This window comes from Archocentrus centrarchus, chromosome 5 (assembly GCF_007364275.1).
Source record: "Archocentrus centrarchus isolate MPI-CPG fArcCen1 chromosome 5, fArcCen1, whole genome shotgun sequence".
NCBI classification, from domain to species: domain Eukaryota; kingdom Metazoa; phylum Chordata; class Actinopteri; order Cichliformes; family Cichlidae; genus Archocentrus; species Archocentrus centrarchus.
In genome coordinates this window covers 24,836,187-24,854,458 of record NC_044350.1, presented here as the reverse complement: position 1 = coordinate 24,854,458, position 18,272 = coordinate 24,836,187, and the positions used below count along the sequence as shown (strand labels likewise).

The 18,272-nt window shown below is 38.2% G+C and overlaps 2 protein-coding genes across 7 annotated transcripts in view; one reads left to right on the top strand and one right to left on the bottom strand.

The window, feature by feature from the left end:
• Positions 1 to 6,378, bottom strand: part of r3hdm2 (R3H domain containing 2) — a 66,237-nt gene extending 59,859 nt beyond the window's left edge. For 4 of the 5 annotated variants that reach the window (XM_030729410.1, XM_030729413.1, XM_030729412.1 and 1 more), the window contains exons 1-2: positions 6,128 to 6,378; positions 5,740 to 5,791 (exon numbers count right to left, since the gene is read on the bottom strand). The gene's annotated coding sequence lies outside the window, so the exon portion shown is untranslated. Of the gene's footprint in view, positions 1 to 3,130; positions 3,147 to 5,739; positions 5,792 to 6,127 lie in introns of those variants that run through there. The other variant, XM_030729411.1, reaches the window with a different exon arrangement.
• A 1,357-nt stretch (positions 6,379 to 7,735) lies between these two features.
• Positions 7,736 to 10,521, top strand: LOC115781015 (inhibin beta B chain). 2 transcript variants are annotated; one of them, XM_030730507.1, is made up of 3 exons: positions 7,736 to 8,061; positions 8,143 to 8,383; positions 9,517 to 10,521. In XM_030730507.1, the coding sequence occupies exons 1-3, from the start codon at positions 8,041 to 8,043 to the stop codon at positions 10,296 to 10,298; spliced, it is 1,044 nt and encodes a 347-aa protein (XP_030586367.1). In that variant the 5' UTR covers positions 7,736 to 8,040; the 3' UTR covers positions 10,299 to 10,521. The 2 variants fall into 2 exon arrangements, with proteins under 2 accessions (XP_030586367.1, XP_030586366.1); XM_030730506.1 differs by having other exon boundaries at positions 7,736 to 8,383.
• Positions 10,522 to 18,272: the final 7,751 nt, after the last annotated feature.

Sequence of the window (18,272 nt, the reverse complement as noted above, 5' to 3'; positions counted from 1 at the left end):
AGGCACAGTCTGGGTACACACTAGTCACCATTCATCACTCTCCATTATATGGAAAAATCTGATGTCATTGTCTGTAGCCTGTGTCTGGACAAAGTACATGAGTCTAAAAGTACTGACAGATGCTGGTGAAACAGAGAATTTCTGTAATATATAAGCAATGTAAAAAAAATACAAAGGAGGAAGGAAAGATGGAGTGAAATAATGAAACTACCACATAAGCAAAGAAAAGCCTTAATCCCACATGACAACATATTTGCATGTTTTCAATCTTTGACTGATCAATCAATAGCTGTACATAATTTTGCTCTGAACTCACAACTTACAGTCCAAGGCTCTCGTAGTGCAAGGACATCCTTAGGTTGCAAAAACTTAAATACAGAAAAACGACAGAACCATTGGTCAACCCAACACTTTGGTACACTAAGGAAAAAAGAACTTACTTCCAACATAAACAGGCCTGGATGTCTACAGAATATTTCAGATTTAGAAGATCACAGGTTCCTTTCTATGACAAATGCTAACAGCTTCACAACATTATGCCAAGTGATAACACACTCCAGGGGATAGGTCTATCATTATCCAAGTCTACACTTAAGTGAGAATTTCATAATGCCAACTAAAAAGGGTCCACCAAAAGATGCAAACCCCAGGATTAGACTCTGCCAAAAAAAAAAAAAAAAAAGTAGTTGTGAAGCAGCTAAGTTCAACAATATCTATAAAACAGGAGACTTCGTGTGTGCATCCCCTGTAATTACACTGGATCATCATTATTTTTTGGTGACTTGACAGAAGAAAAAAAGAAAAAAAAAAACGCTGGATAATTTCTGAATGTATAGAGATTTTGTATCTCCTTGAGATTCAGCAAAGCTGTGTGAATGGCAATAACAAAAGTGTACTATAAATGTAACCCAGGACACTTAAGGTAAAAAAGTTCAATATTCTGTGTAGAATACATCATCTGATCTCAACCCTAGCGGGCATAGCTGTTTTACTTGCTAAAAAAAGAAGAAGAAAAAAAAAATAATAGCACAAAGACCCACAAACAAACAACCAAAGACAATTGCACCTTCTAGAGTCACCAAGGTTTTCCAAAAAAAAAAAAACAATGAAAAAAAGCAATAATCAGAAGAACAAATCAGAAAAATGGTGCATTTTTGGTTTGAGTGCAGACTTTTAGCTTTAATTCATGAGATTTAACAGAGATGATGTATTAACAGTTTAGGAATTATGGTTATTGTTCACACAGTCTCATATCTGTAGAATAATTTGACAACTGACTGACAAACAGTTTCATAGCCAGGTGATGCCTGTTCCCTCGTTATGTGTTGACAAATTAAACATAAAAGATCTGGAGCTGATTTCAAGCACTGAACTTGCATTTGATAGCTGCTCACTGGAGTTCTTAATATGAAGTCATTAGGCTGAAAAATCTAAATAAACTTGTCCGAGAGAAAGAGAGAAAAAATTGAGAAGTGGCCAAATCAACAATCTGGTACATGCTTAAAAAGAAGGAATTCACTGGCCAGCTTAGCAACACCAAAAGGCCAGAAAGATGGAAACCAACTGAAGTGAATGAGCACAGAATCCTTTGTATGGTTAAGAAAAAACAATCACAGCATTTAGCTAAGTCAAGAACACTCTAGGAGGTATCACAGTCAAAGTCTACAAGAGATGCCTTCATGAATATAAACAGAAGATTTACAACAAGGTGCTATACAATGGTTACACTCAAAAAGAAAGGCCAAATTAGATTTTGCAATAAAAACATCTAAAAGAGCCTGCACAGGTCTGGAAAAACTTCAGATAAAACCAAGATTAACTTGCATCAGAAGGATGGGAAGAGAAAATGAAGAAAGAAATGAGTGGTTCATGATACGAAGCATACCACTTTATCTATCAAATATGGTGGAGGCAATGTTACAGCACGGGTATGTATGGTTGCCAGTGGAACCCAGTCACTACTGTTTGATTACACTACCTGTACATTACACTACACTACCTGTCTGATTGCACTGATGTACATATTAGTGGAATATAGTTTACATTCTTTTATCTTTTAATTAGTCTCTGCACTGTATATTTTGTAATTTTGTAATATTGTGTTATAGTTATAGCTCTAATATCTCTGTATATTTGCAATTTGTATACTTGTATACTGTCTTATAGTTTTTATACTTATTTGTTTTTTCTGTAAGCACGAAGTACCGCAGCAATTTCCTAATGCTGTGAACCTGTTCACCCATATGGCAATAAAAACCTTCTGATTCTGATTCTGATTCTGATTATTGATGATGTGACTGCTGATAGAAGTAGCAGGATGAATTCTGAAGTGTACAGGGCTATACTCTGCTCAGATTCAGTCAAATGGTGCAAAACTGATGGAACAGTGTTTCACAGAGTAAATTGATAATGATCCAAAACCGACTGCAAATGTAACTCAAGAGTTTCTCAAGGCAAAGAAATAGAATAGACTTCAATTGCCAAGTCAGCCACCTGATCTTAAACCAACAGAGGATGTTTTTCAGTTACTGAAGACAAACCTGAAGGCAGAAAGACCCACAAACAAGCAGCAACTGAAGGTGGCTGCAGTACAGGCCTAGCAGAGCATCTAGTGATGAGGAAGCATTTAGTGATGCCCATGGGTTCTAGACTTCAGACAGTCATTAATAGGAACGGATCTTCATCCAAGTATTTTAAAATAATCCTTATGTTTAAAATTATGTTAGTTTGTCCAGTTACTTTTGAGCACGGGGCATTATTTATAAAAATGGCTATGATTTCTAAACAGTTAATGCAATACTTTTGTTAAAACCCTTGTAGTGGCAAAGTCTGCACTTCAATCACATCTTAATTGTTTAATTTAAAATCCACTGTGGTGGATTACAGAGGCAAAATTACAAACATTGTGGCATTGTCCACAGTCTTATGCACCTAACTATAGAGTAAATTTAATTCAGTAAAGTTTATACACTCATCACAAGATCAGTATTGTGGCTCAGTGCTTAGCAGTGTCACCTCATAAGAGCTTTATGGACCTCGCAAAGCATAAGCAGGCAGAGGCATTTAATAGACAGATGTTTAGCGTACAACTTCCTTTCAAGCCTTACTAAATTTAAGATATCAGACTTACCCAACCAATGATTCTGCAATCCTAGCATGGCCTTGAAAAAAGGTTTGCCTCAGGTTGACCACATGACTGGGATAAAGGGGATGGCATGCACTAATGCCTCATAACAAGTCCAGCCGCTTCTTCTGCACTTGAGCAGCCAGGTAGCTTCTTTCACAGATCAGTAAGAGAAGGGCTTAGAAAGAAGGAAGAAGAAAGGGGAGGAGCTGAGCAAGGATCAGTAGCCAAAGATACCACAGATAGACTGAGTGGGAACACAACCACGTAACAAGGTGCTGCTGTTTCTGCATGCAGCATAGCTAATGTAAAACTATGAAACACTAAGAAAACTGTTATTTGTACTGCAAAAATTCAAAGCAGCCATAATAAGTTTTTACAAAAATACCTTTATTTGGCCAAAACCAGCTTCTTACAGACTATGATTCGGCATGGTCTGAGTGAGGACTATGAGCCATATCTTTTACTAAATGAAGGCTCCTAAAAATTCAATACCGTGTTTCAACATGTGATAAACTTTCTGGCATCTTTCCCTTTGAACCATTACGCAAAAAACTTCCAGCTTTGCACTAAAGTCAGTCAGGCTGATATACCCAATCTGAGGACAGACTTAGAGCCAAATCAACCTCCTTTCTAGTCTGATGGATAATTTAAATCAAAAGCAAGCAATGAAGGACAGACATGGAAATGAAGGACAGACATGGAGAAAAGAAAGATTGACAAACACTAAGAGGAGAAGACATCATGGGAAAATTAGCTCAGAAAACCAAGAACAGGTGAAGAAGGGGGAACAAATGAAGATGGAGAGAGAGAGAGAGAGAGAGAGAGAGAGAGAGAGAGAGAGAGAGAGAGAGAGAGAGAGAGAGAGAGAGAGAGAGAGAGAGAGAGAGAGAGAGAGAGAGAGAGAGAGAGAGAGAGAAACAGAAGCAGAAACAGTTAAGAGCAGAGACAGATAGGAGCAGCAGCAACAGCACCACGCTTGGTGCTTTGGCAGAGATCTATAAATAGCTCTTCAAATCTCTCTAGAAAAAGCCACTCTTCTGCTTATGCTGCTGCAAACAGAGAATCAGAGGCAGAAGCAGATATGGATACCTGGCTGATAAATAAACAGATAAAATCTTATTGGATAAGAGTTCACGCTTTCAATTATAGTGGTTTTAAAACGTGCTTACAGTGGCCATCTTACCTTTTATGAATATAAGAATGCAGGAAGCAAATACAGTAAAAGTAAGCTCCAAAACATAAAACTGCATTTTCTGCAATCCAAAATAAACAAATATGAAACCTCTTACACTTAACAGTAATCAACAGATTTCTTGATTGTTATAAGATGGCATAACTAATCATAGCTTCACAATTTGATACATTTAAGCAGAATGCCTAGAGATGCGCAAAAATCCACAAGCTGCAGTGTATAAGGGTGGGAAATATGTTGACAGTGAGGCAGGTGACTCCATCTTTCTCATTGGTGCCCTTAGCAACAGTAGACTGTTGATTCAATGACTCACCTCCACCAGATCTTACAATGAATTATACTTTTCAATGATACTGCTCTTACGCCAGCAATTAGACTCAGCTTTACTTAAGAAATATTTTTCAAATAAAGCTGTAATGGGGACACATTTGCTGACATTTTCATGACAATCTCAACATCAAATGGAAATGAAATGGAAGTCCCTGCCTGCCACTTGCCAATTCTCAATATCACATGACTAGCCAACACCAATTGATATGATGGTTTTTTTTTCCCCAGGCACACATGCCGTTTTCCCAGAGCAGATGTTTGAATCACTTTGATAGTCTGTGCTGTGATCCCAGCTTGTTTGTCACAGCACTGTTGATGCCTATTTTCGGCTTGAGTTTCAAAAAGAAGAGCTGAAGCCAAGGCACAGAGAGTGATGACCATTTGTCAAGTATGGCTTGACAAAATCCCATTCTTATTTGGATCCCTTTCAACAGTGTGTTTTACAGACAATTTACTTGGTCTTAAATCAGTAGACAGCTCTGAATCACCCTAATAAATTAATTAAGAAATAAGACTGGAAGGGCCAAGGCCTACAATTACTGATACTTAATTTTGAATGCCACAAACCAAACTCAGCAAAGCATTTAACGCAATACAACCTTAAATTCCTTAGAGCAATGTAGACGGCTTAGCAATGCAGTGAAATCTTGATTCAGCCACACAACCCACCGGCACTCAGTCCTATACAAACACTACAGGTCTGTAACTTTCTGTTTGTTTGTAATTATCTCCCAACCTTGTTTGTTCAAGTTTCTGATCTCGAGTTATTAAATAAACGTATACACACCGAGGTGTAATAAATAACACTTTGTTTTATCTAATGTGTGTTTTAAGCATGAGTTTAATGAAGCGCTAGAATGAATTAATAATTACTTCATTCTTATTCATCCAAATAGTTAATCGCTTCGGAAAATCATATAGTCACAGGTTTTCAGTGAAGCATCTTGGCCACGATTAGAGTGATAAAATGTTAACATGGCCATCTCGTGCCTGGCATGGAGAAGGCGGACTTTAAAGATGGTGCTTAACGTTACGTTAGATATCTGATTAAAGATAGTGGATCTTGAGTCACCTTCGCGGTTCTGCTTACCGTGTTGTTGGCTGTATGCCTTGAGTTGCGTGGAGAATCCTTCAAGTTGGGTCTGCAGAGAACAGATGGCAGTTTGGTCAGAGTCGTGGCTGTGCAGCTGACTGAAAATATTAGCTTGCCCGTGTTGCTAACAATAGCTAGCTCACGGCATTAGCCTGCCTTGTCCGGCTTGTATAATTAGCCACCTAGCTAACGTTAGCCCGCTAGCTAGCCTTTTCTTTTCAGTGGACGCTAGCTACACAGCGTTTACATTACAGCTCGTTGTTCAATACGAGTGTGCTGTGGTTCACAGAACGGCCAAACTTGCTGTAAACTTGTACGTGCACTGTCAGGTCTCAAAATAGAAGGTGCTAGCTAGTACGGTTAGCAAGCTTTCCGAATGACTTACCAATGCTAATATAATGGTGCTGCTAGCTTGAGTTGGCTCACCGCGACCCCGACTGTCAAAATAGCGCCGCGTGAGGGGAAAGCAGCATGGACGTTAACGCGAGACAGCAAGCGCTGAAGAGCACGGCGGTCGAGTCCGACACAGGAATAGTGCTAAATAACAACAAAACTCTAAAGAATAAAACGACACAAAATTAAAGAAAAAGAAACAAAATGCTATTCCCCCGTCACGGCTCCGGCTTGTGTGTGTCAGCGTCACTTTTTTTTTCCCCTCACCGACAATTTACGTCAGCGGCGTACCTCAGAGTCGCAGGGATACGTAGCCTACAGGATGCCTGAAAACTTGTTTAACGATGTCACATTTCTTTACATCTAATAAATATATCATATCAAAATATACATCGTTTGTATTCATACTAGCAGTTACTAATACATTGATTTCACCTTGACTTTTCAAACTTTTCAAAAAATACTTATTGTTTAAGATAATATGTGTAGCATGTTCCTTTAATTTTAATTAACTTTTAATTCAAAAAAACTCTATTTGACACATTCTTTGACACAAGTGTACTACAAAGTGAAGTTAGTTGTAATTCTCAAAATGTCCCACATGTCGGCAGACAAGTCCTCCTATAACATGATAAGGCCAATCTCTTGTTCAACGTCAATGCTGAACACGGAAGGAAAAAAATACAAAAAAATGAAAAATGGATTCTACTGATGTCGTGGATCAAAGCCTGTTTTATTATCCATACAACTTGTTTTTTGTACTCACACAGTCAACACGTGCCCTTTCTAGGATAATCTGTTACACATTAATTATGTGTGTATGCATGCAGTTTATGTGTTAAATTATTATGGAAGTCATTTTTCCTACTCTCACTGGACCCCGATACGGCGAAAAAGGGGTTAACTTAAAATGATTCGCCAGTATAAGTGTATACACTCTACAGGTGCTTTTTTAAATATCAAGCTGGCTCAGCAGTTTTGTGACTTCTTTTTCGGGTTTTATTACGAATAAAATGCCGTGAGAATCTAAACCAAATCATGTACCGGCATGACGGCAAGGTTCATCTTTCCCAGTCTCTCTCTCTCTCTCACACTCACACACACACACACACACACACACACACACACACACACACACACACACACACACACACACACACACGAGGCATCGTTTTGCTGCACATTAAGGCACCTTGCAAGAAACATGACGGAACATGCTTCAAATACCGCGTTGAGCTCCCCGCCTCATATCCTCCAGCACTTTAAATTAAGGTCCCGTAATTCAGTTGGTGGCTACGAGACGTGCATTTTCTGTAAGTGGGTCAAAGGGCACAGCATTTCAACTTTGATCGGCAAGAGTACTGGCAGGTTACGTACCAGGGGCACTGAAGTGGGGCAACGTGGCACAGAAAATACCTGTTGTGATAAACCTTATCGGGCTTTCCCGATACGTGTCAAAATTAGTCAAGGTCTCGCGTAGCGATTCGTCTAAAGTAGCGTGTGATAACATGTAACACGTCTAACTGTACGCAGTGACTATGAGTCAGTAGCCTACATGTGAGCGCGTGTTGTGTGTGTGTGTTGTGCGTGTGCCTGTGTTGTGAGAGAGGACAGAGAGATGCTTTGCCAGTAATTTCCACCGTGCCCAATGCGCTCATTGGTGCATCCTTCCAACGTGTCACCAGTTTTGGTGGATTACCCCAGATATCTTTACCTTCAGGAGGGTGAAACATCACTCACTTTTCTCAGCTCCTCTCTTCAGAAGCTGCCAGTAAGGACCTCTGATAACATTTGGGAAACTTTCATTTCCAAAGAACAACTCAGAGGGAAAAGGATTTGAAGATTTTTATTAGCTACCTACGCACCCCGAGTGCAAATACGCAATTATTTACTTAAAGCTCGACGATGGCTACGTCTTTGTCATTCTCAGCGTTTCTCTTGTTGACACCCTTGCTGTTTAAGGGTCTTCGGGTCAGTTGCTCCCCGGGCTGCGCGTCTTGTAGGTTGTCAGCGATGGATAAAGACGCAGAAGAAAGGATGATGATAGAAATCGCCAAGCAGCAACTTCTGGACAAACTGCACCTGAAAGAGAGACCAAACATCACTCATACCGTGCCCCGGGTAGCGCTCCTCACCGCGCTGCGCAAACTTCACTCGGGGCGCGTCAGGCAGGATGGTACCCTTGAATTAGAAAACAATATACCAACCAGAGATCAAGGCTATGAAATAGTGAGCTTTGCAGATATAAGTAAGTCTTGTGTTCACCTTTTATGCTATAAAGCTGTTTTCGAATAGCAGGAGAACATTTTGTGATTCATAGACTGCCAACTGCGTAAAATAACTTCAATATGGTGCAGTTCCAAGAATAATAGAAAAAAGAATAATAAATAAAGAATAATTGTAATGATAAAGGATTCAAGTACCTGCCGTTCCTTGCATGCAAAAGTTCTGTTACCACTTGGAAAACTATCTGTTTTTTGAAGTGGAACGGGCAAGCAGACATTAAAACGGATGTCTTTCAATGTTACTTCAGTACTACCTTAAAGATATGGGGGGAAAAAAGTTTATCACAGGTATGTGCAAAACCTACTGCCTTTTAATTGTAAAGTTTCAGAATGTTATTAATTAAACTGACACTTTAGGATTTGTAAGGCAGTTCAACATCATTCATTAAACACCTTCATCAGTTGTAAAGTTGTAGTAAACAATTGACTGACGACCTGAAAACTGAGCTTATGCACACCTGCAAATTAGGGAAGGTGAAAACAGATTAAAGCATGTTGTGCTTTCAAAAATGTTTACAGGAGAGTAATTAAAAGTGAATTTATGTAATTCATTTCATGCCAACAGTTAAACATGGGTTGATAACATTCTGATTTGGAGCTGTTTGGCAGCCAGTAGCAGACAAAGAGACGAAAGAAAATCACTCAGAATCTGTATGTAGAGGTTAGACAGCTTCTCCAAAGAAGAGACAAAAAAAAAAGGGGGATTCTTGAAATTCTTAGCTGGCTGTAAATGATTACAAGCCCTCTGTCAGAGGATTCCCATTGCTAGGGTCTCCAAAATCTGTTATATGTGTTCACAAAATAAAATGTTACAGTGTGTTTGAATTTGTTGTAGTTTAAAGATGTCTGCTTGCTCCAGGACTCATGTTTGGTCCTTTATTTTTAAAGATCAACTAAAAATGTAATCTGCACAAACTTTCTCTAGAGCTCGTGGTCAGTTTGTAGGAAAGGTTGACCATAAGGTAAAATGTTTATAATAGGTGTAAGAAGATTGATATTTCCATTCATTTTATATAGGGCAACAAAGGTGATAATCTATAAAGTTTTCAAAGTATTAACATTGTGTGTGTTTTTTTTAATTGTCATTGTTTCATAGATGATGCAAAGAGAAGTGATAAGGCCAGCCTTAGCCTTACCTTTCAGTTTCTGCAGGAACGTGGCCAAAGTATCCAGGTCCTCCAATCCTCTTTGTGGATCTATGCCCGCGCCTCTGAGGACCCTCAGCAGGATTCCCGTCTCCTTGCCCAGGTCTTCCTCTCTGCAGATGATGGAGTCTCAGGCACTAATCGGACCTTGGTGATGGAAAAGATGCTGCACGTCAAGGAGAGTAACTGGCACACTTTCTCCATCACCCGCACCCTGCAGGCCTTCTTGGATGGGGGTCAACATCGGCTCCAGCTGGAGGTCACCTGCGAAGAAGATGGACAGAACCTTTGCGCCCTAGATGGGTCTGCTCAAACCCCCTACCAGCCCTTCCTGGTGGCTCAGGTGCGTCTCCGTGATGACCACTCCAAGCATTTGCTCAGGAAGCGCTCACTGCGTTGTGGTGATGACGTAACAGTCTGCTGCAAGAGAGACTTCTACATCAAGTTTAAAGACATCCAATGGGATGAGTGGATCATTGCACCTGAAGGCTACCATATGAATTACTGCATGGGACATTGCCCCCAACATCTGTCCGGTTCCCCAGGCATAGCATCCTCATTCCATGCCAGTGTCTTCAGCCAGCTCAAAGTCAACGGTATTAACACAGCTACAACTTCGTGTTGCGTTCCCACCGAACGTCGACCACTCTCCATGGTTTACTTCAACTCTCAGCACAGCATTGTCAAAACAGATGTCCCTGACATGATAGTGGAGTCCTGTGGATGCACATAAATAACAGAATATAGAAGGCACGGTGTAATTAATTAATTATATTTAGTATATTGACTTTATTTTATTTTGTTTTTTATGAGAGTGTTGTAGACAAATGAACTTAAAGAAGCACAAAACAAATTTGACCAACTTTGAACAACAAGCTATAAAATGAGAACTGCCCACTGCATAAAAAAAACTGCTGGCAATATACCAAATCAAAAAAAAAAAAAAAAAAAAAAAATCATCATCAAACCCAAAAGAGTAGCTCATTGAATTGTCTACAGATGATGTTATTAGACTGTTTTTGAAAAAATAGGTTGTTTATTTGATGCCAGTTACTAGATAGATATGTATGTTGTGTGTATTTTTACATAAACATAAAAAATTACACATAGTAGGTTTACATTAAGAAAATTATAGGCACAAAGAGAATATTGTAAGATAAACAGCAGGAAAGTCTAAAATTTAGACCACTAGAATATAACTTATGTTGGTATTCATACAGTTTACTGCTTATAATAATTTTTTATTTCTTTTTAAAGAATTCTGTTTTTAAAGAATCCACTTTTCAGTTTCAAAGAATGGAATACATTTCAGTGCCTAGAGGTGAGTGAAGGTAAATAAGTTTATAGACTATGTCTGGATGCAAATACCTGTATTAATTTTTACATCAGATGCAAAAATCAAGTGTGGATGGATGCAAAACAGCATAAAAAATAACTAAGTTGAGATTTCAGTGCAAAAAAAAAGTACACTGGTGATATGTAGATCTCATCAGGTTGCACTTTTTAAATATATATAAACCCTTACATTATGCATTAGTTAATTAATTGCATTAATTTCCCGTTTTGCGATATGTACCTTCCTACTTTTATTTTTCACATGCTGCTGGGATTAAGTTAAAAAATGCACTACAATATTTTTCTAATTCACTTTACATTTCCAGTCTGTTCTGTGCTGTAGTTGCAACAAATATATTCTATATATTTTCTATTTTTACTGAACTTCTTTTTTTTTTTTTCATTGCAAATCTGCATCAACCTAAATGCTGCTATTTTAAAGCAATGCTTTCAAAATAATGAAATATATTTAAAATGTGCCTTTTTCTTTAACTCGTGATGACTGGATGAGAAATGCAAATACATTTACATTTGACAAACGTTCTGATCATATTGTGAAGTTCTGAAGAAAAGAAGTTGTTTTGTTTTATAGCGCACAAAAACTGGACTGAAATGTCCCATGAGTTTTGTTAAAGGGAAGCCAATGCTGCATGCAGATGAAATATGTTTTATCTGCATCTCCACTGTATTATTTACACAAGCCAGCTTATCAGTTGGGTACCTGTGGCTCTAACAGCATGTGAACCCAAGGTCATTCAGCAATGTGAGCAAACATTTAGCTATTGCTTCAGTGTCAGTTAATGTGAAGGTCTGTAGGGTCGGTGGGTCAGTGGGCATGTACTGTTGCACGTTGGCATTTATGATTCTCAAAGTCTAAAGGTGATGTAAAATTTTATGATTTCCAGGTGGACTCTAGGTGGATCTTCCATCTGTTGAAAACATCTTCCATATGAACCAGTAGCTTCATTTATGCTTTATAATTTCATAATCTATAATTCAGCAGTATTTTTGATAATGGTTGTGTAGCTGTATAGTTTTAACTGTACAGCAGAATGCCCATGAGAAAATGAAATACCATCTTCTGCACTAAAATCACTTTAAATTTGAATTTGGTGAAAAAGAGTACAACATTTAACAGAAACAGAGATCCACCTAAAGCTGAGGGGTGGGGGTGGGGGTGAAAACAGTGATACAGCAGCATGCAAAACAAAGGACCTGGATTTTACAGCCAGAATAGAAAGGAAGCATTTCAAGTAGTGCAAAGGGAAATTTTGACCAAAGACCATAAAAAAACCCCAACTTTTCTTAATTTTTGTCCTAATATTTGAAAAAACTGTTTTAAACTGTATTAAATCCATTTATTTTACACCTGTGTGAGACAATTATAAAACTATTGTTTTTTAATATTATGGTTTATATTGTAAGCACTTCTTGTCCAGGACTCAGTGTGACATTGAAGTGCCATTGTAATATAACTTATTAAGCACTTTATCACCCTACTGTATTTTAGAGCGCGTTGACAGGTTTATTACTGTACTTAATACATCAGGTTGGTATTACCTGAAATAACTAAAAGAAACAGGCCTACAGAAAGCAAATGTCAATTTTCTTAAGCTCTAGTTGTTTTTAAAAGTGTGTGTATATGTGTACTTTCTGAGTATTCCGATAATGGAGGGATTGTAATTCCGTTTCAACTGAAACGCTTGATTATAGTTGTTATTTTTTTATATCATCCTATTTTATTTTCATAAGAGCAATTTGTAAGACCAAATAAAATTGAGAAATGTCATAGTGTGCTAAAATGTCATGATTACAAATTTATTTTTAATAAATGCACAATTTAAACAGATCGATTTGTTTCACTCTCTCTCACTATATATATATATATATATATATATATATATATATATATATATATATATATATATATATATATATATATATATATATATATATATATATATATATATATATATATATTACATTGTTGTCTCTTCTTAGGTACAATGAAAACACACTGTGACAAAAACAATTATGGTTATTAGACAAATTAAACAAACCACAGCACCAGAAAAGAATGTATAAACACAGTCCTGCACAAAAGTTTGATAAGCCATTCACCATTGACCTATGAATCATTTAAGCATTAAAAAGGCAGCTAACTCAAAAGATGAACCAGTGTTTGTCTACGTATAACAGACAACTTACCAATGAACCACCTTTCAATTGTATCTTTTCAGCACTTTTGTTACTAGCAGCCTGTCACAATTTGTTTCCATTTCTTTAATCAAATTTACAGAAAGAACCCAGTTTGACTGGGATGAAATAAAATTTTTGTACCACCAAGGTGATTCCCAAAGAACTATTAGCTGAAACCCTGGCACATCTTAGCATGATGTTCCATGTGCCCTTCAAAATTTAAGGAAACTGGACAAGTGGAGGACAAAAGCCTAAAAAGTTATGTACAGGAGATGAACAGTATCTAGAAGTCATGTCCTTAACCTTGTAAAGCCTGAATCATGAAATAATTGCCAAAAAATTCTGATTTTTTTTCAAACTGGAGTGGTTATTGAAGGTAAAATTTAAAAACAAAACAAAAAAAAACATAAAATATTGGCATATATGAGTTTTATTTTGTGTCATATTTGCAATTTTGTGCAGTTTGTTGATTCAAAATTTATTGCGCAATTTATTAAAGTTTTTCAGGATAAAAGAAATCACACTGATGATGTAGAGGTTGGGGGGGCGGGGCGATTGGGGGGGGGGGTACAGCAAAGACCTGACACAGGACCTCAGAGATGCATCTGCCCCATGGCTGCCAAGAAGCCATTCTTAAGGAAGGGAAACAGGGAGAAGAGGCTGAGGCAGGGGTGGGCAACTCCAGGCCTCGAGGGCCGGTGTCCTGCAGGTTTTAGATGTGTGTCTGCTTCAACACACCTGAGTCAAATATAGAAGTCATTAGCAGGACTCTGGAGAACTTGACTGCATACTGAGGAGTTAATTCAGCCATTTGATTCAGGTGTGTTGGATCAGGGACACATCTAAAACCTGCAGGACACCGGCCCTCGAGGCCTGGAATTGCCCACCCCTGGGCTGAGGTATGCCAAATTACACAAGAACTGGATGCAAATCCATGATGTGTTGATAGGCATCCCTTTTCAGTTTAAAAGCAGGAATTAAGAGGGTTGTTTTGCATGTGAAAACACAGTTATAAAATTCCCAATTGAGAAACAAGGTACCTGCAATGTAATCACATTTGTACTGTCTAAGAGGCAAAGGGTGTGTTTGCTCATACAAACAGCAAAAGTGGCTTTATGGACTGTCTGTATTTGTTGTGTAAACAGTTGTCCTGGCATGCTATCATTTTTACATCATGCATTTGTGCTTGGGATAGATCAGAACCTAAACTTTACACGACTGAACAGAAAAAACAGAACAAAACAAAACAAAAATATTTTTATTTTTGGCAAATTCATGAGCTAAACAAAAGTAGTGGAGAGAATCTGCATCCTGCTTTTTTTTTATTGTCAATACAGTGGAACAAAACCATATACAGCGTCTGCTGTGCAGCTCTTATAAACTGCACATGCAAAGATTTATTATCACAGTTCTTATATCTAATAAATCAAAAATATATAAACATAAAGTTCTTTTGTATGTTTTATAACCATCGCAGAATAAATGTGCTTTCCTCCTAAAAGTTGCCAACTCCCCCTGTACAACCAACAGCGATGCTGATGTTACACCATCCAAAATGGACTCTAATCAGTGTAACCTGGCACTAAAATTGTTTTAGATCATGGACGTTGTTTATTTAAATTTCTGTCCTGGTTACTGATCTGAAAGGTTGCTTTCATCAACAATAACGGAAGGTTTAAGTTGTTCAGGCTAAATGGAGTTATTTGCCTTGGAGAAGGAAACACTGGCAAAAAACAAGGGGGAAACCACACAGACTCTGGGTAATTTTTCTGTTTTGGAGCACAGGACCTTGTCACCTACACATAATGTAGACTCAGTCCATATCAGATGGCAGGTATGGCATGTTGGTGTCACAGTGCTTTTGATGCACTCTCATCTACCTCCTGCATCAGACCTTTATTAGACCTGTGTATCTTTCTGCACAGACTCTCCTTTATAAATTAAAAAAAAAAAATCCCTGTTTTGTATAAAGTATAGACATATTGACAGTTCACGAGTTTGAACTTTAATCTGTGTGAGATTTTGATAAGATGTTTGCAGGTGGATGAGAACTTTAAGTAATACAGATTGGAAGCATAGCACAGGGTGTGGGGTGCAGAAATCCTGAGCAGGCTTTGTTTCACATTACTCAACTTTTACTGCCTAGAGTCAGCACTGGAAGGTTAACTAAAATGAACTGATGCGTACTGTGTGAAATTAATGAAGTACTATAGTATTTAAAATCCTGAGTAGTCACCAAAGAATAAGGAAGTAGTACAACAGTACAACAGAAGCTAATAGTCAACATGAGTTCTAGAGCAGAATGCCGGCTATGCACACTAGTCAGGGCCAGCCTCCTTCAAGATACACATTTGAATACTTGCTGGCTGAATCTGAGCAGTTGACATTAGCCACTAAAACCCTTTTTTAGAAGCAAGAATAATGATAGAACTCTAGTGTCATTTTGAGGCAATAAGCAAACTATGTGCCGGGTCAATACGGATGGGCTCCAGTACATGGACTAGCACACCATAGATTTCTACAACAGTACATCCACCTGGCTAACACTGCAGAAGTCCCTGTCTTGCAGACACCACATAACCCCCCAGGACCTCTGGCACTGCAACACTAATACAAAAATCCTTGAAGTCCTGTGGCTAAAGCGTGGGGCCTTCATATACTGGGCTTGTACCGGCGCATCCCATGGATGCTTGATCAGTTTGGAATCTGAGGTATTTAAAAGCCGGATTAATGTAATATCTTCTTTAAGCTTTTGAAAACAGTTTTTAGGAGAGAGGCGAGACAAAATGTCTAGCTGTGGAAGGCAGCTGCTGTCAGAAAGTGGTGTTGTAATGAGGGGGTGTGCCTGGTCTGCAAAAATGTTCAGTTGCATGCCACCTGTCAAAATAAGTATCGCCATAAAGGCCAAACCTAAGGTTTCCCAGCAGAACATTACCCTTTAATGAGATGATTAGCATTATTCACTGCAGTTGCCAGCAGTTTTATTGTTGCTGATGATCGATGTAATTTTTTATTTGGTAGCACTGACACCTCAAGCAACAGCTGGTTCCTGCAGGTGTTATCTGGGAGGTAATGATCTCAGCTTGATTTTGCAGGTACTAGTCATTGGATTTGACATTATTTTCCAATCTTAAAGTTTCAAATTAACTGAGTAATGACGGCATTATGTCACATTAGGGCGTGCAGAATTTCATTAGATCAAACTGACAACAATTCAGTTATGAATGAAATAATGGTGTGACAGATAAAAAAAAAAGCACTTTGCAAACAGAGAGCTCCTCTTTCCTACAGCAAGAAAAGAGGCCCCCTTACCTATGTTTGAGGAAGAGCATGGGTAAAGCCTAAGTGTGTGGCTGCAGGTGTGATGGTTTTAGAGCATGAGCATGCGGACAGTTTGATGTTAACATGTGAGGCGAGCCTGTCAGTATACGGTGACACCAGGAAGTGACTGCATTAGCGCTGCTCATGGAAAACAATGAGTTGACCTACTCTGGGAAAAGCAAAAGCCTACTGACTCAGTGATACACTGACACACTGACCCACAGACCCACTGTTTGCTGTTTGCCACTAAGATCCTAATCCTTTACTCCACTCACAATCCCACAAATCCCCTGGGGAGGGTTAAGGTGTCAGTCAGACTTGTCCCCCGCAGTGTCATGACAGGACAAGACGATAAGAAACTCTCCCACACACTGTCCTTTCTCCCAGCAGCCTCAGCTAAACAATAAACAGTGCTCAGAATTGGGCGTTCTGATTATTGCACAAACATCTACTTGCAGTAATGAGCCTACCATATAGTAATTACGCTATGACACACTACATGACTGTTTGTTCTAGGATTTGTAAAGCAAAATGTTCAAAGGAGAGTGTGGCTTTAATTAAGAAGGCACCTTCACAGTCACTTGTGACTTGACATGTCAAATCAAATTTCTAAAGAGATCAGATTCAATTTTGCAATTTGAGGCGAGCCGGCTGAGTCACATGGTGTGATGGATTATTTCCCATCAAATGTGAACTACACATTTTATGGTATTATTTCATTCTTTTGCACATGTTTAAGTCTCAGTAATTACTTCTATTTATTTATTATTCACTTAAATAGATTAGTGAGCATAAACATGTCCAGTAGATATACAACCTGTAAAAGAACAGAATATAAAGTATATTGTGATAAAACATCTCATAACTTGTATTCATTTAGGTTAACTAATCAGTCAAATGTCAATCTGTTTTGTTGCCATTTGAAAATATACATTTTTGGACATACAGCTCAACTGTAGTTATAGCTTGATGGTCATTTTAAAGGCCCTATATCTTCAGTCTTGCCTGTATACTTGCTACAATGTACCGAGCACTTCAAATAACTTTTAAATCCACAGGATGATCCCATTACATCAGACCTAGTTACCTCTTATATCGCCGTGTGTTACATCAGAGTTTTACTTTGACTTGGTGTCCACAGCCAAAGAGGTCATTTGACAAAAGATTTTTCTGAATAAATTGAAAATTGAAATTGAAAATAAAAAAAAAAGCCCCAAATTTTTTACATGACATTGCGTCACTAATTATAACAGATAATAGAAATATCTTAAATATGCTCAGTACTGTCACATTAATTAATTCAGAATGACCCTCTTGGGGGAAAAAAGAAGAAGAACCTGTGCTACAGTCATTTTATATTCATGTGACCTATTAAAGTATGTAAAGAGTCACACACTGGATAATCTTCTCTAAAACATCATTACAGGTTACAATGAAAATGCTAACATGAGAGGAAAAAGAAATCCATCTAAATTTTTACGTAAGCATTTAAATTAGCCTACATCATATACCAGCTGTTATACATGCACTACTTCATATGACACATAACATGGAACTGAGTTTAACAGCAATACAGACTCACTGCATTGCATTTTCTTAACCACTTATCGAATTCAAGGTTGCTGTGACAGCTGAGAGTTTAACCCAACTGTTATAGAGCAAGAGGTGTGATACACCCTCAGGTTGGCCATCCATCACAGGGCTGTGGTTCCAGTCCTCAGGCCATATTTTGTCCAAATATGTTCTAACCAATACTAGACGATCTGTCAGATAGTGAGGCATAATTTGCATTCAGTGCAATAACTTCATAGACTGCTGCCCAAAAAAACGGGGGTTACAGAATAATAATAAA

Bases quoted from the DNA above. Each gene is read 5' to 3' on its own strand.
- LOC115781015 (XM_030730506.1), top strand. From the start codon at position 8,041: ATGGCTACGTCTTTGTCATTCTCAGCGTTTCTCTTGTTGACACCCTTG. The intron at 8,384-9,516 runs GTAAGTCTTGTG...ATTGTTTCATAG, and splicing joins AGTGAGCTTTGCAGATATAA to ATGATGCAAAGAGAAGTGAT.